At 51.9% G+C, this 27,882-nt stretch overlaps 9 protein-coding genes across 9 annotated transcripts; 4 read left to right on the top strand and 5 right to left on the bottom strand.

Annotated features, from left to right (window-relative positions):
* Window positions 1-3,128: 3,128 nt before the first annotated feature.
* A1O9_05565 (uncharacterized protein) lies at window positions 3,129-4,756 on the top strand (the record flags this gene model as incomplete). Its single annotated transcript, XM_013404783.1, has 2 exons — window positions 3,129-3,289; window positions 3,343-4,756. 2 exons carry the CDS (start codon window positions 3,129-3,131, stop codon window positions 4,754-4,756), a joined length of 1,575 nt encoding a protein of 524 aa, XP_013260237.1.
* A 294-nt stretch (window positions 4,757-5,050) lies between these two features.
* On the top strand, window positions 5,051-6,615 carry A1O9_05566 (uncharacterized protein; the record flags this gene model as incomplete). The annotated part of the gene is made up of 2 exons (XM_013404784.1): window positions 5,051-6,373; window positions 6,457-6,615. The coding sequence occupies 2 exons, from the start codon at window positions 5,051-5,053 to the stop codon at window positions 6,613-6,615; spliced, it is 1,482 nt and encodes a 493-aa protein (XP_013260238.1).
* A 773-nt stretch (window positions 6,616-7,388) lies between these two features.
* On the bottom strand, window positions 7,389-10,042 carry A1O9_05567 (uncharacterized protein; the record flags this gene model as incomplete). The annotated part of the gene is made up of 2 exons (XM_013404785.1): window positions 7,389-8,537; window positions 8,603-10,042. The coding sequence occupies 2 exons, from the start codon at window positions 10,040-10,042 to the stop codon at window positions 7,389-7,391; spliced, it is 2,589 nt and encodes an 862-aa protein (XP_013260239.1).
* A 364-nt stretch (window positions 10,043-10,406) lies between these two features.
* On the bottom strand, window positions 10,407-12,074 carry A1O9_05568 (uncharacterized protein; the record flags this gene model as incomplete). Its single annotated transcript, XM_013404786.1, has 1 exon — window positions 10,407-12,074. The coding sequence occupies one exon, from the start codon at window positions 12,072-12,074 to the stop codon at window positions 10,407-10,409; it is 1,668 nt and encodes a 555-aa protein (XP_013260240.1).
* A 2,069-nt stretch (window positions 12,075-14,143) lies between these two features.
* Window positions 14,144-17,341, bottom strand: A1O9_05569 (elongation factor 3; the record flags this gene model as incomplete). Its single annotated transcript, XM_013404787.1, has 1 exon — window positions 14,144-17,341. One exon carries the CDS (start codon window positions 17,339-17,341, stop codon window positions 14,144-14,146), a length of 3,198 nt encoding a protein of 1,065 aa, XP_013260241.1.
* Window positions 17,342-19,598: 2,257 nt separating this feature from the next.
* A1O9_05570 (uncharacterized protein) lies at window positions 19,599-20,557 on the bottom strand (the record flags this gene model as incomplete). The annotated part of the gene is made up of 4 exons (XM_013404788.1): window positions 19,599-19,732; window positions 19,782-19,961; window positions 20,031-20,382; window positions 20,441-20,557. 4 exons carry the CDS (start codon window positions 20,555-20,557, stop codon window positions 19,599-19,601), a joined length of 783 nt encoding a protein of 260 aa, XP_013260242.1.
* Window positions 20,558-22,082: 1,525 nt separating this feature from the next.
* Window positions 22,083-23,835, top strand: A1O9_05571 (uncharacterized protein; the record flags this gene model as incomplete). The annotated part of the gene is made up of 2 exons (XM_013404789.1): window positions 22,083-22,413; window positions 22,472-23,835. 2 exons carry the CDS (start codon window positions 22,083-22,085, stop codon window positions 23,833-23,835), a joined length of 1,695 nt encoding a protein of 564 aa, XP_013260243.1.
* A 483-nt stretch (window positions 23,836-24,318) lies between these two features.
* On the top strand, window positions 24,319-25,719 carry A1O9_05572 (uncharacterized protein; the record flags this gene model as incomplete). Its single annotated transcript, XM_013404790.1, has 2 exons — window positions 24,319-24,362; window positions 24,423-25,719. 2 exons carry the CDS (start codon window positions 24,319-24,321, stop codon window positions 25,717-25,719), a joined length of 1,341 nt encoding a protein of 446 aa, XP_013260244.1.
* A 221-nt stretch (window positions 25,720-25,940) lies between these two features.
* On the bottom strand, window positions 25,941-27,761 carry A1O9_05573 (glycerol kinase; the record flags this gene model as incomplete). Its single annotated transcript, XM_013404791.1, has 4 exons — window positions 25,941-26,249; window positions 26,314-27,484; window positions 27,562-27,692; window positions 27,759-27,761. 4 exons carry the CDS (start codon window positions 27,759-27,761, stop codon window positions 25,941-25,943), a joined length of 1,614 nt encoding a protein of 537 aa, XP_013260245.1.
* Between the last annotated feature and the right edge of the window lie 121 nt (window positions 27,762-27,882).

Below are 27,882 nucleotides of genomic sequence, written 5' to 3' on the forward strand. Positions count from 1 at the left end.
TGAGCCTGAGCCTGAGCCTGAGCACTGATAACTCTCGTACCGGCTGTTGCTGGCTTCTCGTCTGGCAAGGACAAGGACAAGGACCCGGTTTGAAGGAGACGTCTGTGTTGTGAACAGGCGATGTTTGATGTGGTGAGACGTTGCAGACAAGGGCGATAATGCATGGGTGGTGGCATGACGTGTGTTCCTTATGCTGGATGATTGTGTTTGGAGGGCGAGCATGATGGTGTAAGGCACGATAATATTTGTCCCGATCTCCTGCGACCCAACACACTTTTTTTTTTCTTGAGCTGATGAAGGGAGGGTGGACGGGGTGGATGAGCATGGGCGATCGACGTTAGGTGCTGACGAACGGGGACGGGAGTCGATACGGGAGGATTAGCGTCAATAAGCGTCGGTGGTGGGTGGATGGGAAGGTGGGGGGTCTCGAGGAGGCAGTCACCACCCCCTGGCGCGTCAGGACTTCCCTGACACTACCGGACTGCGGGACTGCGGGACTGCCAGGTTGACCATCAACCTGGTCCCTCGCACCCCGAATTTACGCCTGCAACCACCTGAGGCCCTGAGGCTGCAACTTCACCCGCACGTAGCCGCGGAACTCGTTGGAACTTCAAACATTGGCTGAGGATTCTGGGCGGGGACCGGCTGGCCGCCCGGGTGGCAGCCCCCTCGGCCCCTAGGGACACCTAATTGTAGAGGCCTGACTAGGGTCCATACAGGGGCGAAATGCACCCAGGGAGCCTTCTCAACCTTCGGTGTTAACTAAACTAGATTCCTAACTTAATCTGTCCCGGGGACTTGAATCTGCAGAAGCTTTGGCACCTTTTACCACTTACTCGTATCTCTCCATGTACTCCGTAGCTCAGTGAAGCTTAAGATTCCGAGCAACAGGGGCCCGACTGGCAACGCTATTCGCCTGTTAGGCATTCGCCTCGACTGCTTCCCCGGACCATATCGTCCTCCAAAGCCTACGGACTATCTTCTGGCACCACGGATTTTGTGTTATCCTCTTCAGTGTCTTCACGCTGTTTGCTTCTTGCCGAGCAGTCTTGGTCAAATACCCATTTTCGGTAACTCGATTACGGAGTGCATCTGGTGATCCTGTCATTAGGAGTGCACCACGGTAGTTGTATTTTTGCTCAACTGCGCTGCCTGTCTGGGCATCTAATCTCCTCCCCAGCGTCGATCAGACTAGAGATCCTTCGATTCGAGACAGAGAGATATCCGTTCCGGTTTCAGTCCCACCTGGTGCAATATCTCTGATATCCACAGATAAGGCTTTCAACGTATTCGATACTCTCTCATGCTCCTATTCCACCCAAATTACGAGCTCGATTCTCTCCCTACCATCTGAGAAACGTTGCACGGCAGCGAAACATGCCCACCGTCCTTTCTTGGCCGTTGGCCATGGACATGTCAATGTCAATCACTGGTGGGCCACTTCTGCACCTCCCAATGCTGTCCCCCGTACGGAGTACTCAGGTATTGTGAGTCTCGGTATTTCAGCCCCCAACGCCAATCCCCCAACGGTCATTGGGCTTGCTTGCCATGGTTGCGAGGCACGTTGCTGTCCAAGCCTGTTGCACAACGTCGAGGTCGATGTTGTCTTCTTTTCCTTCTTGAAACCGGCTTTACAAGTTGCGAGCTGCCAACATGTTCAGAGTCGACCAGCTTACACAAACGATGGACACGGGGCAGAACACACTCCATCTGCTCGTCGTTGACCATACAGAGAACGAATAGGAAGTTCGCATGGAGTACTTTGAGTTTCAATCTCCAGTTCGGGGGGAACGTTCGTCGGGATAGTGCTTCAAGTTTGTATCCATGCATGACAGTGGCCCTTTTCCGCATTACTTACGCGTTGGCCAAGGCTGTCTACGTCCATGAACTCCGGAGACGACCATCTTGGCTTTGTTTGACTCTCAGTCTGCAATCAAATTCAACTAATGCTCGCATCCAGCATGCAGAGACTGGCTAAAGGATGTCCCTCGTGACGGCAATCGTGATTTATCAGTTGTGGATTTACGCAGCTTGGACCAGGCATAATCATCATCCAGCCAACGACATCGTGCTTCCTAGTATCGGTAAATCGTTTACACGATGGAAGCCTTCTCACCTGCATTAAGTACTTCCCCGATATACTGGGCTTGTACTGGATCTTGCATGGCATGCATTAGTGGTGGCTCCAAGAAATGGAATGCTGCAATCCATCAAGACCATTGTTGTTTGCGGGGTCTAGTAGCAGCCAAGATTCCAGAGGGCATGTGGCGACGAAATGCCAGAAAATGTTCTCCAGAGTGAGGAAGGAGTAGGAGTCGGCTGGTTTGAAGTCTCGAGTGTTTGGTATGATGTGCTAGATAAACTCTCGGTGTCGAGCCGCTATTGTTTGAAATGCCCTGGAATCTCAAGTCCGATAAGGCTGGCTGGCCAGGGAGAAGGAATGAGTAAGTCTAAGAGTGCGATTGGACATGCGATTGGCATCATTACAACCACCGGTTCAGCACTCATCCACATATCTGGATAGGCAACCTTGTGCGATTAGAAAGTCGATGTAGAAGTACTGTATAATCTTGTTAATCAATATCCTTCTTCACAAGCTGCACCACCTCATTGAATCCGAGTGAGGCGCAAGGCAGCGCCTCTATCCCAACTTTGATAATCAAGCCATTTCAATGACGGCTGGTGTCGGATCACGAGTTGCTCAGCCACGTTTGCCTCGAGCTTGAATCCAGCGCTAATTCTGTCAGACAGATGGGTGTGCGGGCCTCAGGCAACAAGCTTGGTGATCCAGAGTGGGTATTATTGTCAGACAACTTCATTTTCAATCCAGCTCCATGATACTAATGCACCTCATCCGTAGACCAGACCACAGCCTCCTCCTCAGCCAGCTTTCTTCACTGAATCACACCGACGCCATCAAAATATGATAAGACAGACAGGAGTTCTGTGGTCATATGTACCATGGACCTCCTTACACCACTGTCCACGTCCTATCTGCGTGTGTTTCACACCTCCTGTCTCACAGTCTCACTGTCTCACAGTCCCTCAGTTGTGCCCGGACCGTCAGATACGACTTACCATTTCCCTCACCTGGCCGCTGAGGGGAACAACAAAGTCATAGCCCTGCCATGGCGGACCAGATGGTAAACCAGCATTGGAGGATCGTAGGACCAACATCGGAACAATGGAGTGAGATTAAGGAAGCTTTTACACAACTGTATATTGTAGAGAATAGGAAATTGAAGGATGTCAGAGATATCCTCTCTAAGAAGCATGGCTTTAATGCAAGGTCAGTATTCCCCAACTAAGCAGGCTGTATAGCAAGCTCATGCATTCCTCTAGTGAAAAGATGTTCAAAAGACGCATATTCGATTGGAAAATCCGGAAGAACTACAAGGCCAAAGACAAGGAAATCATTGCGAAGAAGGTCAAAGCATGCGTAAATGCAGGACAAGATCTCCATTCCTTGTCATTTCAAGGTCGCCCCGTCAAGTTGGATAGAGTCAAAAGGCACTATCGCACTGATAAAAGATTTTCCCGATTGTTGGACAACCTCTCACAAAGCCCTGAAGATGTAACTGCTGGAGAATCAACCATAAAGGAAGACTCTCCTTCGAGAAGGAGTGGAACCATAGGCCCAGCAAAAGATCCTACGGCGAATCTGGACCAAGAGAAAATGTTTCTCGATGACCCTCGCACCGGCTCAAGCATCGCAACACTCTCTCGGAATATAAGTCCACCAACCGATTTCTATGCTGTCGAGTGTACACTGTTCCACACTCGAGATGCCATTCAATGGCACTTCACCACTTTCAAGCCACTGAAGGTGAGAGAACTTGCACTCCGATTTCCACGTACAGTCTCCGAGGAAGTCAAAACAGGTCGCATCGACCAAGCCTCGGAATTTTGGCTCAGTCTCTACCATGGATTCCAACATCTCGAGACAGGAGACTCACAGGACGCGTGGAAGGCATTTGACAGATGCTGCCAGATGGTTCAGCCCCTTCTGATGTCGGCACCTTTACACCTATTGTCATGCTTGCTGCTACATTTCGCGACGTCTTGGCAAGGGCTAAATGAATTGGAACACCACTTACTCGAGTTCGTCTCTTCCATGGCCAGCAATGTCCTTGGTTCAGACCATCCTCTCGCACTATCCTTGGCCATGATAGCCACCGCAGGCGTGCGCGACCATGTCGTCGAATCGATAATGGACCTGGTGACACAAGGTTATCAATCCCGACGGAAACCAGACAACTCATCACTATTCGCACTCCGCGTCGACCAGGTCGACATGCTACGGAAACGCAAGAAATTCCAACCGGCACTTACACTCTGCCAGCAGCTTGTCAAAGACAGCCAAAGGATGCGAAAGAAACGATATAGGACTGCTCTGGCCACTCTGGGACGGATCTACGCAGACCAAGGTGAGGGATTTGCTGTGGAATCGGTAGCGCACAGAATCCTCGATAGCGAAGCCTCTGATACTGCAAATGCAAATAGCGGCGGTACGACGGCCTGGGCGTGCGAGCAGCTTGGTTCATTGAGCCTGAACCGCGGCGAGTATGTTGTTGCAGAAGCATACCTGCGCCGTGCTGTCCTCATGACGGTCCAACGATGTCCCAATCGTGGTCCGTCGATGATGTTCCTTACCGAGAGGTTAGCCACTTGCTTGCAACTGCAAGGCAAGCTGGCCGACGATGTTGGGCGCTCACACAGACGAGGAGGCTTTTCAAACGGCTTTCAGGACCGTTGAGCCGACTTTGCATATCTTACGTGCGACCTTCATGATGATCGATGAATGCTAGTCATACTATGGTATGTTGGCACTTCGGTGATAGAGTTGTCCTGTACCTTACAGCGCCACCTCCTGAGCTCGTTTTGCGTAGGCTAAATTCAAGAGGCTGGCATGAAGCCTAGAAACAGCAAACAGATACATTGTCTCAAACATCATTTCCCTTGTCTTGGTTGATATACTTACAGGCTTGACAAATGGCGGGTGGGATCCAAATCAGGGGCATATCCTCTGGCTGGCTATGTATGATACTTGATGCCCTCTTCTTTTTCTTCGTCGAAGCCTGACGCCTCTTCCTACCCATTCTCCCTCCCTGGCCTGCTGCCTTTCTTCTGCATACCCAGTACTGTTCGGTGCTCCTTTCGATCAACAACTTCTGCTTTTCAACTTATCTCTTTTCCAAAAATTTCCTACCCAATCACCCCATTCTCGAGCCGCAGCTCTTCTCCGGCCTCGTCGATCCTCCACGCTCACGGTCATACGCACACGCACAAATTCCCACCCGCCAACGCCCTCTACCAACTAGTCGGGAAATCCAACTTCCAGCTTTGGCTCTCGGCCATCAAACCATATCTATTCTCGAACATCGAATCCACTGGCTTAATCCTCGGTGGGTGGACCGAGCCAAAGCCTGGGCCCACCTCACGTTCTCAACCGACTACCCCTTCCACCAATGAGAGGTCAACAACCAGTACAAGCGAACATTGGGATCGAGAGCGATGGACAGCAGCCAATACTGAGACATGCCGCTTCATTCGTGGCACACTGGCCATCAATGTTCTCCCGCATGTCCGCCAGCACCACACAGCCAAAGCCCTCTGGCACAACCTTCTCTGGCTATATGGAGAGCAGGCCGGAATCGATACGCAAGGTGGCCCCCCTGTCACGGTTTCTGGACCATTCGGAAGTGCAAATAGCAACGGCAATGGAAATCTTGTGGCACGGAACGGGCAAGGAGGAAGTGATGGTAGGGCAACACTCCTGCCAGCGTTGGCGGTGAGGAATAGCGCTTCTGTCGATTTTGATCTCGACGTGAATATCGCAACGCCTATTTCGTCCACTTCGGGGACGAAGCTTCCGCCTGTCACCAAAGCCTTCGGCGAAGCATCCTCGTCAAGACCATATGGTACGTTTCTCGAAGTGCGGCCTCTCGATGGACTTGAGGAACGAAATGAACAAGACGCCTTTGAAGAAGGAGAAGATATCGAGGACCACATCGTCGACACTCCCAGCAAAATTCCCGTTTCCAGCAAAGCTGCGATTCCGACTCCCGTCATCGTCACAATTACAGACTCCATGACCCTGTCTCGGATGGGAAAAAGCCAAGGAAAAGAGACCAGCACTCCTCTCGTACAGACCAACTCGCAGCAGCTTCCCCCAAGGCTACCAACTTCAGTGCCTCACGTCAAAGACAACGCTACCACCAACCTCTGGACGGTCCACGAAGACGAAGAAGTCGTCCACCCAGGCCGCCGCGTCGACCTAAGCGACAGCTCAGTCCTGATCCGCCGCCACCACCACCACTGTTCAGTCTCGATTTTGCATCGACCAGTCCCTTCTCGTGAGCGAGGTGTCACGGTAAGTCAGGAATCGCGGAACTCCCCTCATCACTCTCAGAGATAGAGGCTGATCTACTTCGCCCTTGTTTTTAATATCCACAGAAGAAAGACGAAGACGAAGACGAAGAGAAAAAGACCGATTTCATCACCGACGGCCCGAGAGGCAATGCGAAAATTGCGAAGAAGAGGCTGGCCGCAGCAGTTGGTGGATTCAAGCGCATCTTCATCGTCGACAGCCCAGGTTCCAGCACGGACGAGTGATCATCTAGCGGTGGTAGTGCTCTACATGCTGAAAGCAAAAGATCGTCAATTGCGCTGTTGCCACTACGTCGATGCAATGGCCCGACGGGGCCGCTTAACCTAAAGCATGAAGAGGACGCGCCGGACACCGGGCGAAGGAAGTGAAGCAAAGGATCATCAGGTGGTTGGGAAAGAGCATCCGAAAAGGGGGATGGGCAAAGGAGAGAGGAAGGGAAAACGTCGGGCGAGTCTGATTTCATGGATGATTATTGGGTGTTCTGCTCTCTCTCTCTCTCTCTCTTTGGCTCGGACGAGCCTTCGGAAGAGGAGGGAGGAAGGACGCAGACAGACGGGCAAGGCTCCGAGTCAACCTATAGGTACCCACTGCATTGCAGTACCATTGCTTTTAAGTCTTACGAGACAGGAGGCGGGATTGCGAGAGAAAGGTATCGACATTTGCGCGGAAAGATTCATATATACTAATCATCCTAGCATCGTAGTTCTTGCTATTCAAGGGGCACAGCGCAAGCAAGGACGGCCATTTAGTAATTCATCTCTTCGGGAGGCAATAGAAATCATTCAGAGCTGGTTCGGGCGTTACTTCGTTTCACTCACTGACATATCATAGGTACCACCAAGGCACCAGGTCCACTCCTCCCCTCCTCCTGGATGGAGATCGAACCAAACAAGCCGACCTCCAACGCGTACGCCCACCACCGCCACCCCAGCCCTCAGGCTCAAGATCCCCGGTGAGGACTGACGAATCGACTCGCCTTGCCTCGCCTTGCCCTTGGCTACCAATCCCAGCGACTTCTTCCTTCATTCTCATCCTGACCACCAGCTCTCTGCTTCCCCACGAACAGCCCCAACAGCCCGCCGCCGACATTATTCCTGACAGTCTTCCAGCCGTCGTTCTCCCCGTCATCCCGCTCCTTCATGTAGTGGCTGAGGTCAGGCGACAACATCTCCTGTGCGATCGTCACCGGCGCAGTATAGTGTGCGCCGAAGTATGCCACCTCCCCGTCGGCACCCTTGTTCATGCTCTGGCGAGAGCCACTCGATCGCTGCACGTGTCTGGGTTTTCGTATGTCCTCTTTGGCTGAATCCTTACCGTTGTTCGCCTGCTCCGGTCTCCTGTCGATCCTGACACCCTGCCGTACGGCACGGCTGACATCTCCGTCAAAGTAGTTGAACGGCATGAACAAGACCGAGCTCGCACTGGTGTGCATAAGCGTGTTCGGGATGTCCTGGCTGTTGGGAACGTGGTGGCCGCCGAGATTGAAATAGATCACTAGATCCTCTTCTTCGATTCCCTCGCCGTCGACCATCTTCTCGAAGTCGACCAGTGGGTCCAGGGGGTCGATGTAGTTGAGGTGGTGCGCGGAGGCGGGTTCCGTCTCGGGGTGGTTTTTCAGAACCCAGAGGTCGGACGTCGACCAGGCGGCGGAACGCCCGAGTGTGGTAGAGTTGAGGATGGTCAAGTGTGTTGGGTTGCCCATGCCTGTCCCAGGGAGGATTCTGTATCCCCTCGTCTCGCCCCATTTATTCGTGGCGTTGGGGTTGGTGATCAGGTACATCTCTGCTCCGTTCTTGGGCCAATCCAAGCCAGTTTCCTTCTTGAGGGGCTCGTGCACCATGTGCATTGTGTTCCTGATCCCGGAGACTTCTGGTTTATCCCAGTGGTAGGCTCTTTGGAGCGGCTCAATGGACGTGCGAACAAGCGTGTTCTTCGGCCCGCAGACATCAAAATCGGCACGGAAGGATATCACATGATCGTGCATCGATGTATGTACGGCTGGATGAATACGGTAACCGTACTCGTTTGTAGTCTCGTCTCGTGCCAAGGGGGAGGAACGAGGTTCTGCGTGGAATGCGCCGAAGATAAACCCACTGGCTCTCACCTTGACTTCGATAGAACCATCGAGATAAAAGATGTAGTCGATCTGTAGGGCAGTAATGTCAAAAGGTCTGATTCAGGCAAGAGAACGGATAGAGTCGATTCACTGACCGTATAATCGTAGTTCCCAACAGTGCTCACACTGCGAACGACAAGATAGGTGTTTCTGCTCACACTGACGCTATACGCAGATGTATGCCTTTGCAGCGGAGCATCGGACGTGTATTCGAAGACACAGATTGCATTTCTGTTCGTGTACATTTTCCCACCCTTGTGATAGGACATGTCGATGTATTCAGCGTGACCTGGGCAGTCAATCCCCGGGACAAGGCTGAACATCATACTTCCCATTCCGAAGAAAGTATCAAGGAATTCTAGACCAGACTGAAGCGGTTCAGCGCCGGCGTAATGTGCCAAAGCCTCCTGAAGGCCAAGGTGATAGATCAGTCGTGTGGAATTAAAGCGTATGTCGAAGAGAGAAAGGGCGGTTGCTTGATTGGAGGAGAGGTAGAACGAGAATCCCATCCACGAGATGTAAGATTCGGCACGGTCAAGATGGAAGCGTGAACCATATGGTTGAACTGAAACCGGAGGTGGCATGTTTCTTTCAGGAATGGAGGTCGCGAAATCCTCAGTATTCGTCCAGTCGCCGTCCGGGTTGGTACTTAGGTGTTCAAAAGTTGGGGAGTTTACTGCATTTCGCAGCGCAGTTTCATTGTCGTAAAGGACTCCATTGTAGAACCATTCTGCGGTGACCCAATCTTTGGGATTGGTAGAAGGTGTGTCAAGCTTGACATACAGCCCCTGTGGCAGAAGTGACCGCCCATCGGACCTGACGCCCGCACCGAAGAACTCAAGCCAATGAACCATACGACCAGAGTCAATCAGAGCAGGTCTCCATCCCATTACGAGAGCATTGGGGTCGGATGGATCCTGACGGTTTACCGTGGCTCCCAAGAGTTCTTGGGTAATGTCTGACACACGTTCACCGATTCCCGAAGCCCATGATATGAGACCAAAAACATCTGATATCGGGCTCTGGACCCAGTTTTTCCCGGAATTATGGCAGTAAGTAAGAGGAATGATGCTGGTGGTATTTGACGGGGGGAGTGGTCCAACCATATAGTCCGTAATGAAAGAGTCGTCCTCGTGCGACTCAAGAACAGCGACTCTAGCCCAACGATCGGGTCGAGGTCCATTGTTGTCGAGATAATGAACCACCTCAGACTTGTTCGGGCGCAGTGTCTCGATCAGGTAGATGATGTTTCGGTCAGCCTTTGGCGAAGTGGTTAGATTCAAGGGGTCGGAGCCTTGGTGGAGGAAAGTGTAGATCTGGGAGGATTCCACTTCATCAAGCTCAGCCCATGGGTTCTTCGCTGGAGCCTTGAACTGCTTGCGACCATGCCCGAGAGACGACGTGATCTTGTCTTGCCGGCCAATTGATTGAGACGATGAAACCCATGATCGAAGGAAATAGTCGATCCCGAAAAAGAAGATGAGTGTGGTCATGAATATCGTGCCATAGAATTGGAGACGACCCGACTTTGCCATTGTGGACGTACGATGCGAGCCAAACTCACCATACGTCAAGTCATTCAACGAGGAGGAGTCAAGCATGCATCATCGACAACGTGCGACGTGGAGATATGAAGGCAAAGTCTCAAGATAAGCAAGCCATGGCAAGTTCGGGTTGGCAAACACGCCCTTACGAAGATAAGGTTGGGAGTTCGCGGACATTCCCTCCACATGGAAACACTCACTTCTGCGATGCTTGGATCTGTGCAACGACATATGAGATCAGATTTGAAGACGCTCAGCTTGATCAAAAGCCAAATAATTCTTAGTCTTGCAGTCAGGCCTCTACCAGCCAAGTCTTAGAATACAGTAAATCTACCCCTCTGATGAAAGTGATCCCTTAAGTCGCAGCCACACCTTCAGGGATCTTGTATTCCGACACGATCTCGCCCTTCTTGACACCATCCTCCTCCTGGCTGACAACCTTCCGGTCTTCCACCTGAAGCGGTTTCTCCTTTGCCAAAGGTTGGTGTGTGAATGATGTTTGGTTAATATACCAGCTCAGGCCCTCCGCATCATTAGCACGCTCAGCAGCTGACCACCCATTTCCAATCCAGCCGAATTCGTTGTCATCGACTGTGGTCATCTCGAAGTCTTCGAACCGAACCTTTTCCAACGTCTTTACAGCATGAATGCTGCTTCCTGGCCACAGTGCAGTGACTCGGCCTTGTTTACGTTCTTCGTCTGTGGCATTAGGGGGCGCGGATTTGTACCAGCTACCACATTCAGCCGAGAAAACAGTTCTTTTGAAGAATGCATCGCAGTAGTCGGTAAAGTTCTGGACTGCTTTCCGCTTGGGCTCGATGGTCTTCACGTTGCCCTTCGACAGCTTTTCAAGAATCTGGCCGACATAAACAGAGACAGCTTCGATGACCATGAGCAAACTTCCATTGCCCAAGCCAGCATTAGGGCCAAGTGATTGAAAGTAGTTCGGGAAGTCGTCGACCGCGAGACTGAGATATGTCTCTTGACGTTTCATGTATCGATCCCGAATGTTGACTCCTCCACGGCCATAGATTGGGAATCCTCCCCGGAACGATGTGTCAAACCCGGTTGCACAAACGATGGTGTCAACGGCCCGGTGCACACCATCTGTTGTCGTGATACCTGTAGCATCCACATGTGATATCCTGGTTGGAATCACTGTCACGTTGTCTGCCACAAGTGCTTCCAGATAACCAGGGCCGGGTGTTAAACGCTTGCAAAGTGGGGGAAACTCAGGTATGAGGTGCTCGGCGATCTCCGGCTTCCTCTCTAGTCTCCTCTTCATATCAGCATCGAATGCGACCCAGGCGTCCTCATGCTCCTTCGTGCCTCGGTGAGTCACTGCAAATCCTCCTTGCATTCCCACTTCCAGAGCTTTTCGATATTTGATATATTCTTCGGGATGCTTTCTCCACATTTCGATCTCTTCCTGAGTATACTCGAAATTTCCATCCTTGCCGTCGTTCCGGGCTTGGACAACCTCGAAGCCAAAAGTAGCGGCGATCCAAGTTCTCCCTCGGACATAGTGATCCATTGCTTTAACCTTTGGCTGTAAAGCTGGGACAATCTGTATACCAGAACTACCAGCGCCAATGACAGCGATCTTTTCATCGGTGGCATCATAGCTCTCATCCCAGTTGGCGCTGTGAAGAATTTTGCCTTTGAAGTCATGAAGTCCTTTGATATCAGGCCATTTCCAATTGTTCAAGGCACCCACGCCGGTCATGAAGACATCTCCAGTGTCTTCGACAACTTCTCCGGTTCCAACAACCTCGAATTTCACGTGCCATTTGGAAGCCTCCTCGTTCCACCGTGCTTCAATGCACTGGTGCTTGAATTTCATGAATTTCCTGATATCGTATTTTTCGACGACTCTTTTCCAGTATTCGAAAATTTCAGGAGCTCCAGCATAGAATTTGGTCCAGTCCACCATTGATTCGAAACTCAGCTGATAAGAATGAGCCGGAATATCTAGGACAATCATCAAATTAGAAGGACTGGGATTCAGCTGCTGCTTGACCATCGAGACATACCGCAGGCACATCCAGGATATCTGCCCAGTCGATTAGCCGAAGTCTCCTCGTAATAATGGGAAAGGGGAAAAGGCCTACCTATTCTCAAACCACGTGCCGCCAACATCCTCGTTCTGAGATTATTAGCACAATGATGACGTCTGGCTTAGGAGATATTGATCGCGGTACCTTATCATATATCGCAAGCTCAAGATTGGGGGCATATTTGGGGAACTGGATAGCGGCACAAATTCCAGAAATACCAGCTCCAACGTAGATGACTTTCAGTGGCCGGCTCGTCCACAGCCCGTTCAGAGATAAGCGGATGAGCATACTCATTCTTAACTGCAGCATAACTGATGGAACCCATGTTGTTAACTTTGCGGTCGGTCCAGAACTTTGGCAGATACTGGCGTAAAGGACGAACAGCGTATCTAGATCGTCAACCTTTGACGAAGGCAAGATGATGGTGTCGGGTCTCGAGAAATGGGTTGGGTGCTCAAGACCGCAGAAGTTAGGAAGAAGTGAAGAAAACGGTGTACTACGAGTCGACGGTCGTCGCAGTATTTAGTTCTTTTGCTTCTTCCGTGGACCCATTTATCCCGTCTCCAAGAGATGGCGAAACCCCGACCAGCGCCAGGAGAGACGATCTAAGCACTTGTCTGACACTGAAAGCGAGCACTCTCTGCCACTTGCATTCTAGGTTTGGTCCTTTGGAATCTGCCGAACTCTGGAGTCTCCGCATTCGCCCACCGGACGGAAAACCTCCACCGTCTCGCAACCATCCTCCTCTGGAAGGACATCACATAAGCCCCACAGTAGAGGATCGGTGCTTGTTCCGTGCGGCCTTAATAAGTCCTGTATTGATATACTGGCCATCTGCAGCTGTCACGCAACGAGGTATGGCTCTGAGATCGACTCAACTAGAGTGTGCAATAAGACATCAGCCTCATTAATCGCATTGGCGAACGGACACTGTCGTGCACGTGATCAACCGTTGGGGGGGTTTTCCGGTGTATACCCAGCCGGGATCGTCCCACTTTTTGATGAACCGAGATACTCGTGAATCTGGTAGCCAGACTCAAGCAGAAGGCGTTGTCCCTCAGTCGTGTCATGATTGGCTTTTTCGGACTGGCTTTCGTCTTCTTCAACATCGAACCCACACACCCACCAAGTGAGTCTCTTCGAACCCTCAGGCCACAGCCTATCCGATGGCTCTCGCGGCTTGAGCTCCGCTGTGGGGTGGAAGAACACTGCACCGCAAGCCGACCTTGCTCAAGAGAGGTCCTTCTGGCCAATTTATAAGATTTCCAGCCCCAAAGTCCATGATGCCTCTTCAATAGTGCCACCTTTGGAAGAGAGAATGTGTAGTGTGCTCTTAGCTGTGACCATAATCTCAGAAGGCGGAAACGAAACTTCCGAGGCCACTACTGCTGGGTGGCAATTGAGGACCAACTGAGCCGCGGAATATGGCCTCGATAAATGGCCGATAGAGTAGTACTAGCTCGCACAAACAGCACCGCAGGGTCACATCCTCCTACCTTGTATATTTAAGGCGGGCAGAACGTAAAAATGATTAACTGGACACTTTCGATCAAACCTTGTCACCTTCCAACTGATTGTCCTGGGATGGAGAACGATTTGGTGGGTGGCAGGCACCATCTGGTTGAATGGCGAGGCTGGAAGACAGCCTTGACTGTTCGAGGGTACCGATGCAACAACTTGGACTAGGCGGGAAGAATTGCAATTTGAATACTTTTCAATCATTTTGACACTCTATTTGATAATGCCCCAATTTCTATGTCTATGACCATAGTCTTTCTATCATGCCACTTGGTCTAAGCGGCGGGGTATCTGTAGTGATATCGCCAGATATTTACCCACCCCTATTCAATCGTCCGCTCACAAGGAAATAATTCACTGTAGCCCTGCCCCCAACTCCAAACTAAAAACAATTGACACCACTTCTCATGGAAACATTGGAGTCATATTTCTCTTTTCCAGGCGCCGATTCGGTATGCTGTGCAGCGATGCGAAGAAAGAAGAGCCGTAAAACCTGTCATGAAACATCCGAAGACATCTATTCGTCCTCATCAGTAAAGACTTCCTCACCGCGCTTACGGCGTGCCATTCTGTCCTTCTTCTTCTTCCGCAGCTCGGAAGAAGTCAACTTCTTGGCCTTCTTGTTTCCTTCAATCTTGTTGCCCATGGCGTCGAACTTGTCTTCTTCGTCACCCTTCTCGGTCAGACGGGGACCGGTACCTTGTCCCTGCACCCAGTTGTGACCGGAAGGTGTCATCTTACCGTCGATAACACTCCAGACTTCGCTGGTCAAAGACTCGGTGAACTCCGCGTTGTGGGAGATGATGACAACACCACCTTCGAAGACCTTGAGAGCCTTGGAAAGAGCGCCTAGCGAGTCCCGGTCGAGATAATTGGTAGGCTCGTCGAGAACGATCAAATGGGGGCGTTGCCACGTGCAGGCAGCAAGGACGACCTTGACACGCTGACCTCCAGAGAGACCACGCATACGAGAGTGGGAGATGAGTTCAGCGTCGAGACCGAAGTTGGCACCGTGCTGTTCGATCTCCTTTCGGATTAGAGGTCGGAATTGACCGCTGGCTAGGGCTTCCTTCTGATCAACATCAGCTACCATCTTCTGATGTGAAGCGAGGATCTCAGATCGAGGGATCCAAGCGTTATCGGCAGTCATCATAGGTGTCCACTTCTCATTCTTCATGCCAACGTTCTCACCAAGAGAGAAGGAGCACTCGTACTCGTACGAGTTCTTGAACTTCCTACGAGCGTGAATGCCCATGACGCGGCGCTGGGTGCCGTCAATCTTATAGATCTTGTCCATGGCCTTCTCATCATCCTCGGTGACAATCTTGTTGGCTCGATCCATGGTCTCACGATCCTCACCAGTTTGGAATCGCCATTGAATGTATTCAGAAGGAGTCTTATCGAGATGGTTATCAATGTGAGCGAAAGCGTGCTGTTTGATGTAGGCAATACGGATATTCTCGTGCTGATAGACCTCACCATCGGTGGGGATTAATTCACCGGTCAAGACGTTGACCAGGGTCGATTTACCAGCTCCGTTGGGACCGATGACGGCAATACGAGAGCCAAGGGAGACCTGGAAGCTGATATCGGAGATCTGAGGCTTGGGTGTACCCGGGTACTGGAACGTCATCTTGCTGACACGAACGATGGCCTTGGCCTTGGTCTTGACACCCTCAAGGAAGCCGGGCTCAGGGAACTTGAACTCCATCTCAGAAGCACCAAGCTCGAAGTAGGAGCGAGCTGATGGAACGCGCTTGGCAAACTCGGTTAGATTTCCACGATATCTTCGGAGCTTGAATCGTTCGTAGTGGATAACGTGCTGGATGACATTGTTCAAGAACTTCGAATCGTGGGAAACAATGATGGATGTGCAAGGTGAGTTGGTGAGGTAGTTCTCAAGCCAAGCAACGTTCTTGACATCCATGTGGTTGGTGGGCTCGTCGAGTAGCAGAATATCAGGCTCCTCGAAAACAGCTCGGGCAAGAGCCAGCTTCATCTTCCAACCACCAGAGAGAGCGGTGATGGGACCTTCCAGTTGCTCTTGGAGGAAGCCAAACTCCATGAGGCGGTCTTCGACATCCTTTTGGGCCTTCTCGATGTTGACCTGAGCCAATTTCATCATGGTCCAGCCGATAACAGTGAGTTCGGTATCAGCGGCATCAAGATCGTGCTCAACGAAGACAGTCTTGACCTCGTTTTGTTTGGGGAATCCCTCAACTTGCTCATTGTTGATGGCACGCATGAGAGTGGATTTGCCAGAACCGTTAGGTCCCAATAGACCGTAGCGCTGGCCACGCTTGAGACGAAGGTGGGTCTGATTCAGGAGAATCTTGGCGCCGTAGGCCAAGTTGAAGGTGCAGTTGCAAAGATCCTCTCCTTCCTCCTCATCGACTTCAGGCTCAGCCTCATCTTCAATGTTGGGGCAGGCGCGCTTGCGAAGCTGTTCGACGACGGATTGAGCGTCAGACTCGCCGACGACAGACTTGAGGTATTCAACAGTGTTGGAAATCCAGTCAGGAGTGTCAATGACCTTCTCGTCGATGAGTTGGCCAGCGATGGCAGAAACGTACTCGACCACAACTTCGTGACCAGTGGACTTGTGCTTCTGGTCGATGATTGACTTGAGGATTGCTGCAACGGTGGAGATCTCACCAGCAGTGGAGATCTTGGGGAAGGAACCATCTGCTTTGACAGCACCAACGCGAGTAAGGGTATCGAGACCTTGCTTAGTCTTCTCACGGGCCTCAGGATCAGCCAGATTCTCGTAGTTCTTGGTGAGAGCAGGCATCAACTTGGGCAAGAACGAGGCAACGATTTGAGGGTCTTCGACCAGCTTGCACATGTTGTCAACAATGACAGCCGACTTTCGCTTGATGGCGGTTTCACGTTCAGCAAGACCACGCTCGAGTAGAGGCACCATGATAGCTAGAGTAGGCTCGTGCACGTCAGTGACGAAAGTGGTTGCACCGAGCAAGTGAACAGTCTCGGGGACGTTCTCAGGCTTAGCGATACACTTGATGAGCTCAGGAATGAAACGATCAATATCCTTGTTCTCGATCAATTTGCAAACTTTTTCCATTGTGCCATAAGCCTTCTTCTTGATTTCTGGCTTGGTATCCCACATCGACTCGGAAACGATGGGGATCAAGGTTGGGACAAGGAAGGCAAGTTGGGTGGGAGCGGTTTCGACAAGAGCCTCGACGCAGTCAAGACCGGTGGCCTTTTCAGGCCATTTCTGGGCAGTGATGATCGAGTTTCGGATGTGAGGGAGAGCGGCCTTGACGGCATTGGGGTTAATGGCCTTGACGATGGCAAGAGATGCGGCCTGCGCAGCGTTCTTGACGGGCACCATCTTGTCGCCAACTGCGGCAAGGGTGAGGGGCAGGAGAGAAATCAGATATGGCTCAAAAGCAGGAGAAATGGTGGCGTGGGCTGCAATGGCTCGAATGCCGTCAACAGCACGCTCTCGGACGAGGGCATCCTTCTTGTTGGCGAGTTGCTTTTTGAGGATTTCCACGGCCTTGAGGGGCACAGCGTGTTCTTCAATAGGGCCATTTAGGAGGGAGGCCACGTTTGATGCGGCTGCGTTGGCCTCATCTTGTGCTTTTGAGATGGACAATTGCTGCAGCAATTGTTCTAGGGTGGCGAGGGACTGCTTGGTCTCCTTTGCGGAGGTGGCAGGAGTGGAAGTCATGACGTCGACAGAGGGCATGTCGCAGCTCTTCGACAGAGGTGGAGGGTGTGAAAATGGGGGCTTTTGGTGTTTTGTGCGTAAACTCGGTGAGGAATGTGTGAAAAGGCGGTGGGAGAGGAAAAGTGTGGCCAGGGACTCGCGTTCTCACACGCAGGTCTCGCTCTAGCGGCGTCTAGTCTAGAACCAAGAAAAGGGGAAAGAAGCAAAGACTCTACTGAGTGTAGAGTAATGCAAGAGTAGAGAGGATATGTCAGCGGGAGAGGGGTGGTGTAGAAGAGAGAAGAAAAAAGACTAGAGGGAGCGAGAGGGTCGGCGGCGGTTTTATTGATTTTTTTTCCCAGGTTCTGGTCTTGGGAAAAAAAATTTAGCAGGTGGACGGAAAGGCAGCGAGTTAGTGAATCTAGGTGATGTTCGGGTGAGGACCTAAAGTTGACTAACTTCACAGCACCCGAATCGCCGTCCCCTCGTCGCTGGTTAGGAGGGCAGACCGCCTTCTCCGACACCCGTAAGGGACCCCTTGGGCCCCTTGGACCACAGCATCCCCATCGTCCCATCCCTATCATAACGGGCATGATACTTATTGCAACCTTGATTGAACCTTTCCAAACCCCCCATCTAGCCGGACATTTCGCCCGTGCTTGTCGATCCGTCAATCATTCGGCTGGACATGGCTGAATGGTACGGAGTAGAGGACCAAGAAGCCTGTGGAAACAATAGGAGGCCTCGGGCTTCAAGAGGCACTCTCGGTCTGTCTCGCTGTCTCGCTGTGTCCCTCTCTCGATCTCATCGTCAAGGAGGCATGAGCTGCTATTTTTGTCGCCACTCAGCTTGACTTCATAGGTCCTCCTGGGTGGCTTATCCATCCAAAACATCCCACATCATTGTAACACCATTGCAAGGGGGCGTCACATACGAACTAATAGGACCTGCTCCTGGGTACCAGCCTACAGGTCTTGGTGCCTCTGCTCTGTACATGCTGTTCCCCTTTCCGCGCCAGGTCGTCAGACGTTCCATCCTGCACCTACCACGTCAGATCTGAAGTCTACAGCGGTTGCAGCGTGTAAGTGGCCGCCTCTGCCGTGAATTCACTGCATGTGTAATCAATCAGCCACCACTTCGCCCTAATTCCTCCGCAGAGCCATTGGCGGTGTCCAGGTTGCAGGGCACCTGTCAGGTTCTCTGGTAGTAGCCGCTGCCCAGAGTCATCATTTCCCCTTGTTTCGAAATGTCATCCTTGACATTCAAAACTGAAATGACCCGTGGCCCATGGGGATTCAGTCAGCCCGCCTGGGGGAAATTTAAACATCCTGCGCCACTTTGGTGGTCGCTAAGCCTATCGATACGCGATTAGGGCATTCCACTGATAAGCAAAAAAGTGTTGCTGAGGTACCTTTGAATGACTGTACCGGTTGCTTTCACCACAACTTCAACAGTCACAGACATGGCACAGCAACTTTCCCAGGTCCTCGATGTTGATAGAGTATACTATAGCCCGGCAGCATGACTCACACCTATCCAGACGAATCCCAGCTGGCCAGATTGTCTGGGTTTCGTGGCCTCAACCTTCGCTCCCAAATTTTTGAATTTGCTGGGGGCAGAATGGGCCTGTCAGGGATTTGTTGTGGACAATCAGCCGGTCATGATTGGCCAAGATACCCGCACAGGTCTTGGCGATCTCGGCAGCTTTTCGGCAGGCCGACGGAGAGAAAAAGAAGGCTGAACTGTTCTTCTAGAACGTCCAAACTTTTTTTGAAATTTCGGCGAGCATATCCGCACGTACGAGTCCTTTTCACACCAATGACGGAGATATTTGACTGAAGCCCAGGTACCAGTCGATACCCCTTCCTGAGTGGACTCAATGGCTTCGGTGAGAGCTGGACGGATGGTAGATACCCTGGACTGTTCCAGCCAGCCCGAGTTCCGGGTGTAGCGTTTGATATCCATTTGTTCGATTTCTGTAGCTGGGGAAGAGGCCTTTGGCCAGGATGGGGTTCCCCATTCTTCTTGCCAAGTTTGCGCACGAGGAAATGCAAGACATACTTCATTGCGACATGGCTTTGGCCAGACGACCTGCCACACCTCGTTTCACATCTGCACGGTACTCACATCTTCTTACCCTGGAGTGGCGCTCCGGTCAGTCTGGCACCTTAGGTCCGACGGAGAGGAACAAGTACTTAGAGCTTAAAATTTAATATTCGTTAATAGGCCGCTTATCAAGGTCATAGCAAGAAAAGAAACAGATATCCTATAAAGCCATCGTTACCGAACTCAATAGTCATTCAACAATCACGTGCGCCACATCATATTTCATAACGTCATGTAGATCCTGCTCAATGGCGATGGCGATGCCTTCGTCTGCTGCTGTCGCTTTCACTGTCGCTGCTGCTTCTGCTCCTGCTCCTTCGGCGACTGAGTGAGCGCCTTAGAGACCGACTGAGTGAGCGTCTAACAGACCGACTCCGACTCCGACTGGGTCGTCTTTCATCGGAGCCGTCGTCAAATCCTCGACCGCCACTTTCTCTGCGCTCCCTCTTCTTTTTTTCATGCTTGGCTTCAAGCTTGTGACCGGCATATGCACCTGCAAGGGCAGATGCCATTGTCACGAGGCTGTTACTGTGTCCGAACTCATGTCCAGCCCCTGCCAAAGTATCAGTCAAGGATTGTTCGAAGAGGCATGCACAAAGGGCGCAAAGGAAAAGGAACTTACATCCACCCACTGCACCTCCAAGAAGTGTCGCCCCGACCTTTTTCTCTGCTTCGTGCCCCTTTTTCTCTCCACGTTCTCTCGGTCTCGATCCCGATCGCGATCGCGATCGCGCTCTCTCGCGCCTCGATCCTCTTGAGCCCCTTGAGCTGGGGCGGTCATAGTATGAAGCAGCCTGCGAGGGAGAAGCGTAATATCCGCCGTCATTGTCGCGGTATTGTGATGCAGCATATGGGCCGGAGTTTCGTCTTCCGCTATGGTATTCACCACTATACTGTCCTACTTGCATCCCAGAGGTGCGGGGTGAAGTTCGATATTGATCTTCGCTAGGCGGTCGATATTCACTGTAGGAACCCTTTGAACATAGTGTGAGCTTGTGGAACTTCGTTGCCACACGAAACGAAGCGCCTCACCTGTGGAGAGCCATAACCCTGGTTGGCATAAGCAGACTGTTGATACTCCTGTCGCGGAGGTGGCGGATATCCTCCTCCACCAGGTGGAGGAGGATAGGAATTGGGATTGTACGACATCTAGATGATCAGCTGCGATTGAATTCTCTTCGTGAGTGTTTGGGGGGGTGAACGAACATAGAAGCAGCCGCCTGCAAAAGCCGGCCATCATACCTGTTTTCTACTCACCTGCTGCGCAATGGGATCGCTCAGCTGAGCCCCTTCACAAACTTAGTCATCATATGGCGCAGCGTCACTCGTCACCCGAAGCCGCTGAACGGGCAGGGCCGGATCTGTTCCAGACATGATCTCATAGGCGAACCTTGGTTCGCGGGGGCAGTTGGTTCGCAAATTTTTAACCTTTCTGCATGGGTGCATGTCCCCAATTCCTCGAGCCATGCTGCGGACTTGAGCAGAAATGCAGCCCTGAAGCTTTTCCGCCTCTTCCGTGGCTGGGGGGCTGAGGGCGGCGTGGTATGACGTCAGTTCAGGGATGATACATGATAAGTACATTCAGAACTTGGGGGAATACGAAGAGACATCATAGCTCTTATCAGAGATCCCTGGGAGAAAGAGTGTGTATCTAGGTCGGAGCAATCTTTACTAAAAGCATCATCGCGTAAGTTGATCATAATGTATTGGTGCCCCTTACTTCCATAGGATGCCCTGTCCAAGGCACTCGACTCTGAACCCATACGAGGAGTCGGCTACCCACTTGTTGTGAAAAGCAGAAATAGGGCGGATCAAGTGAGGCAGTGGTCCGAAATAGCTCCATGTGAATTTATTGCCACGTTTATTCTTCTCTCTGAGACACACGAGATCGTAGATATAAGCTGTTGTGGTCTTATCCTCTGTCCCAGGTACAAGGAGGTATTGCGTCCAGTGAGTACGATCAACTACAACGCCCGGCGAAAGCTCGGAAGCTCGAGTCTCATGCCAAGACAAAATCTCGTACTCGTACATCCAAAATTCCCATCTTCTCAGCCTTGCCGGCTTTCCTTCGGCCACAACAGGATTTTTCTCTTTACCAAACGACAAAGTTGACCAACGGAAAGGTCGCCGGCTGCAACGGCTTCTACTCTGTACAAATGTCTGCCGTCTTCCCTTCGTTCATTTATGCTTAAAGTCAGCAATTCTTGTCATTGGTGTGAGGCTACCACGAGCAGCTATCCCCTGAGGCAGTCCTCCACTCAGGGCCTTCAAGTTCCACATGGGAGGTCGCGCTTCGCTCTCCGAGCACATGTAGGTACTCTAAAGAGGGGGCTTAATTGCCTCAATTGGATAGGGACAATGCGTTTTCATTGGCATGTGCTGTGGCACTCGTTTATGGATCCATTGATAAGATACTTCATTTGTTTTGTCTCGAGGCTCGAGAAGTCCGGCCTCATGAATAGGAGGGCTATAAAACTCGCGTTATGCCCCAGTGGGAGCACGGTGTCATGCTAACATCGCACATAGTATCGACTGTATTATCATTTCGGTTACAGTTGCATACGTGTTTCTCTCTGAATTGGTACAGAGAATATACACCTCTCTTGGGTGAAGTTCAACTCGACATACTTCCATTCCAAGAATATTGAGACTATTGCTCCCCAGATTAGCTACAATGTCGGAATCCTCACACGATGAGATGGCCGAAAGCCATCCCCGTGTAACCAATCTCCAAAGACAAAATACCCGCCTCAGCCGTGCCTCTACTCGCCGGACCTTAGAACGATATGAGACACGGCCGACACAAGACGCTGCAGATGTTCTGGACCTGCCTTATGACATGTTGAGAGAAGAAGCCGACATGGCAGAGTACACGGAAGAAACAGCCACAGGTATCATACCGAAACGAACAATCTCAAGAGTCAGTGGTAAGCCGGAGGAGCACGAGCTGGTTACGTTCAAAATCAATGACCCTGAAAATCCAAAAAACTGGTCAAAGCCTTACAGTATGTTACACCTCACTCCTCACCTCAATTCCGAAGTCGGATACTAATCTCTTATAAGAATGGTGGTGCACCATGGTCGTAGCCTTTACCTGCTTCGTTGTTGCCTTCAACAGTGCTGTTATCACAGCTGATCTTGAGGGCGTCTCGGAGACCTTTCATGTCTCGATGGAGGTCTCACTGTTGACAATCACCATGTTTGTTATCGGATTTGGTGTTGGACCTCTCGCCTTCGCACCGCTTTCAGAGATGTACGGCCGCAAACCGGTGTACATCATCACCATTGCCCTGGCCGTCATTTTCGAAATCCCTTGCGCAGTCGCACAGAACATCGGTACTCTCCTAGTTTGCAGATTAATTGATGGGATCGCCTTCTCGGCTCCTATGACACTCGTCGGAGGTACACTGGCAGACCTCTGGAAAAATGAGGAGAGGGGAGTGCCTATGGCTGTTTTCTCAGCAGCACCCTTCATTGGTCCCGCCATTGGGCCCCTCGCTGGAGGTTACCTTGGAATGGCTAGTGGATGGAGGTGGTTGTACTGGATCCAATTGATCCTGTCCGGGATCTGTTGGCTGCTTCTCACTTTTACCATCCCGGAAACGTATGCACCAGCCCTCTTGGACCGACGTGCCAAGCAACTGCGTAGAGAGACAGGCGAGTCGAAGTACGTGACTGAGAAGGACCTCGACACTCGGCCATTCGGCGAACGGCTGCGCATCATCCTTATTCGACCTTTGCAACTTCTCTTCTTGGAGCCCATTGTTCTTTTCATCTCACTGTACATGAGTGTCCTATATGGACTGTTGTACATGTTCTTCGTCGCCTACCCAATCGTTTACGTCAACGGGAAAGGCTGGTCCGAAGGCAGCACTGGGCTCATGTTCATCCCGTTGGCCCTTGGAGTACTCATGTCTGCAGCTCTTTCTCCACTCATCAACAAGCACTACCTCAGCCTCTGCGAACACGCGTCCTCCAGCAAACCGGCAGCAGAAGCGCGTCTCATCCCAATGATGTTCTCGTGTTGGCTCATCCCCATAGGACTATTTATCTTCGCCTGGACCTCATATCCCGAGCTTTCGTATTGGGGACCGATGATGGGTGGATGGCCTGTTGGGTTCGGATTCATCTTCCTGTACAATTCAGCCAACAACTATCTCGTTGACACATACCAGCATCAAGCTGCTAGTGCACTTGCGGCCAAGACTTGCATCAGAAGCTTTTGGGGCGCGAGCGTCGTTCTCTTTACAGAGCAGATGTATGATCGTCTCGGTTATCAATGGGCAAGTTCGCTTTTGGCATTTATTGCCCTTGCTTGCTGTTTGATCCCATTCGTATTTTACTTCAAGGGCGCGGCGATTAGAAAGCATAGCAGATATGCTTTTGCGGATGACGGGGATGAGAAGATCGGCATGGAGAAAGTGTGAGCTCGGGGCCGCAATACAGCTTGATCTTAGAGATCTTTGTTTGAAGTCACAACAGGAAGGGCAACATATTGGTAGGCCATCCTGAGTGTCATTTGTCATGGACCATAACCCATTAGAATATTGTCGATTGTAGGATAGCGCCGAGGCTGAAGGATGCCAAGAGCGAAGTTTGTGCCAAACTGGTTAGCGAAATACTACGAGATAGAAGAACTGAAAATTAATTTACTTGCATAAACCATTTCTATTGGAGAATCACAGAATACCATGAACATTGTATGAAAGGCTGGCTCGCTAGTCGCAGCCGGGGCAATAAAAATCCGCTCCGATTGGCACACCAACCCGTAGGTCGTAAGTTTGGGGGAAATGAACTATCCGACACGCGCCACAGAAATTCATTCAATAAGGCAAGTGCCTCACCAAAGTGTCGACCAGGACTCAGCATGTAACAAAACATCCGGGAGGCTCGGGGTGAGCTTCACTGCCATGACTTCCTCGCACCAGTATGTCCTGGTCACAGGCGCCAACAGGTAGGTCCATGTCTTTGCGATTCTCCATGACCGCCTTCTGATTGCGACTCCTTGTTCTAGTGGCCTGGGCCTGGGCATCTGCTGCAGTCTCACTGACGAGTTCCTTGCCCGAGCGAACCCTGACCAGAAATTGACTATCATATACACGACGAGAAGCAATCGAAAAGCCTCTGATACTCTTGCAACGCTCGAACAGCATCTGGCTAAGCACGGAAGTTGCACAGAGTCAACCCGTCGGGTCTACTTCCAACCTGAGAACGTTGACCTGTGCAATCTCCTATCTGTCCGTGCTCTTGGTCGCAAACTTGTCGAATCGGACCTTCCTCAGATTAATGCGATCGTCCTAAATGCTGGTATCGGAGGCTGGACTGGGTTGAACTGGCCGCTAGCGGTGTGGACGATATTGACGGAGATAAGACAAGCGACAACATGGCCAAAGTTCAAGCTGGGAGCGGTGGGACTCATTACAGAGCCACAATTCCCGCAGGACAAGTCACTAGGGTCTGAAGAACCGGTTCTTGGGCAAGTCTTCTGCGCCAATGTCTTTGGACATTACATGCTCGTCCATTGGCTGATGCCTTTGCTGCGCGCATGCACCTCAGATTCTCCCGGCAAAATCATCTGGACCTCGTCCATCGAACCATCCATACATAATTACAATCCAGAAGACCATCAAGGCTTGAGGACTGACGCAGCCTACGAGCATTCAAAGCGTTTAACAGACAATCTGGCGCTCACAGCGGATGGCCAGCCGAGCACTGCAGATTCGGTCAAGGATTACACCACCAGCTCTGCGTCCACACGTGCAGGAAGCGTGCGGCCTGACCTTTGCGCACCGGTCTTCCATCTTGGACATCCAGGGATCTGTGCTACTACAATCGTCGATATCTACGCCATCCTGATGCCTTTTTACACCTTGGGGGTTTACCTAGCACGGTGGTGCGGGTCTGTTTGGGCAAATGTGTCGATTTATAAAGGTGCTCTCGCTCTCTCATGGCTGGCGCTGGCAATGCCGGCCGAGATTAAATCCAAGGAGATTGAATATGCCGGCAGCAGTAGAGGTCAGGTCAAATGGGGCTCTTCAACCGCACGGTGGGGGAGAACTTCAGTCAAGCCATCGGAAGTTCAAGGCTGGGGAATCAACGGGACTGGAAAACCATTCAAAGATACATGGTGGGCTGGACAGGTCGGACGAAAGTATGGCGCGAAGGACGCAACAACCGAAGATTTAGAGGAATTTGTCTCCACTGGTGCGATCGCCTGGAAGCAAATGGAGACGCTGAGAAAAGAATGGGAGGCGAGAATTGAGGCATACGAAGCGAAAGAAGAGAAACCAAGTAATGGGCATTTGTTGTGATGGGAACATCTCAGTGCTTCGTCCAGGACCATCAGTTGGTACTTTATATCATCGTGCCTTCGGAGCACTCATGAATCCAGCACAACCTCTTCTTGACAATTCAAGAATAGAAAAGGGGAAATAAAGAAATCTCCTTTTACCAAAAACCCCGCCACTTCGGCCACCTTTCTGCTGCTCAACTAAGAGGCCCATTTCTCCCGAAATCCGCTTTCCACCGCTTACTACTGACCGGGTGTAACAGTTTGCTCCAACTTCTCACCCTTCTCCTCGTCATCACTGTCCTCATCATCCTCATCCGTCCAGCCACGACTCATCTCGACGGCCTTGGTCCACTTCCGGTACATCCTGTCACTCGCCTTCTTGCTGATTTTCGGCTTGAAGAAGAACCGGCCCTCGGAGTTGATCTCCTTGAGCTCGTCGAACGACTTCCACACGCTGACCGCGAACCCAGCCGCGATCGCCGCGCCCAGCGCCGTCGTCTCCCGCATCTTCGGGCGGTCGACGGGGATCTGGATCAGGTCGGACTGTGTCTGTTTGCTCTTGTTAGTTCTAGCGTAGAGAGAAGTGTGACGGGAGGGGGGGGGGGGGACGAACCTGCATGCACAAATCGCTGTTACTCATTCCGCCATCGACGGCTAATTCCTCGAGCTTGACGCCGGCGTCCTTCTCCATCGCGTCGAGGATGGCCTTTGTTTGGAAGCAGGTTGCCTCGAGGGTCGCACGCGCGATGTGGCCCTTTTCGGTGTACGCGGTGACACCCCAAAGAGTGCCCTTGACGTCGTCATACCAGTACGGGGCGAACAGGCCGCTGAACGCGGTAACGAAAACCACGCCGCCGTTGTCGTCCACCGTGCGCGCCAGCTCGCTCACCTTCGCCGAGTCCCGGAAGAAGCCCAGGTTGTTCATCAGGAATTTCACGCTCGACCCGGCGACAGCGATCGACCCTTCGAGCGCGTAAACCGGCTTGATCCCCTGCGGCGAGAAGTCGAACGCGACTGTCGCCAGCAGGCCGTGCTTCGAAATAACCGGTTTCTCGCCCACGTTGTACAGCAGGAAGCAGCCCGTGCCGTAGGTGTTTTTCGCGCGGCCAGGCGTAAAGCCGCATTGGCCCACCAGCGCGGCAGACTGGTCGCCAAGGCAGCCGGCGATCTTCACGCCTTTGAGTTTCGTGCTCGCAAGTGTGCCGTATGCGGAGGCGTGGCTCGACGGAACGATTTTGGGAAGGTTGAGTTTGGGGGATTTGACGTCCAGCTCGAAGAAGGAAATCAGCTTGTCGTCGTACTCGAGCTTGTGGATGTTCATGAACATGGTGCGCGAGGCGTTGGTAGGGTCCGTGACGAAGACATTGGCCTCCGGACCCCCGTTCAGCTTGTACACCAGCCAGCTGTCGACGGTGCCGAACGCGAGCGTCCCGGCCTCGTACGCTTTCTTGACCTTGTCGACGTTTTTCATGAGCCAGAGCAGTTTCGTGCATGATGGGTATGTGGAGAGCGGCAGGCCACAGAGGTCCTGGAGTTCGTCGGCGCCGTCGCGTGCTTTGAGCTGGTGCACGATGCTGGATGTGCGCGTGTCCGTCCACACGATCGAATTGTGCAGCGGCTCTCCCGTCTTGGTGTCCCAGACGCAGGTCGTCTCGCGCTGGTTCGTGATGCCCACGGCTTGGATGTCCGAGATGGAGTGGCCCTGGGTCTCGAACTCCTCCACCGCTTTGTCTATGCACTCCGACACCGACGAGACGAGCTCGAATGGGTCGTGCTCGTGCCAGCTGGGGGATAGATGTCAGTACAAGTAGCACGTGACTGACTGCGCCGCATGGGGCCCTCGTCTTGGGGATCTATTTACCCGGAATGGGGATAGTATTGTTTAAATTCGATTTGATGCTGCGCGACAGGGTTCCCAGCCGCGTCGAAAATGAGGAATCGAGAGCTGGTCGTTCCATTGTCAATCGACCCAATGAATGTCTTGCTTCCGGCCTGGGGCACGAGTCAGTAACGAAAGACGTCCCGCTCGCTCTTATCGAGCAACCAGTATACACCTACCATCTTAGAAGGCTGTTCAGATTCGGAGGAGCTAGAGAGATGCTTCAGCTGCTGAGCGAGACGGGCGAACATGAAAAAAAAAGGAAGAACCCACTGTTAAAATGGGAAGAAGCGTGGTCTGGTG

This window comes from Exophiala aquamarina (genome assembly GCF_000709125.1).
Source record: "Exophiala aquamarina CBS 119918 chromosome Unknown aczIA-supercont1.4, whole genome shotgun sequence".
NCBI lineage: Eukaryota > Fungi > Ascomycota > Eurotiomycetes > Chaetothyriales > Herpotrichiellaceae > Exophiala > Exophiala aquamarina.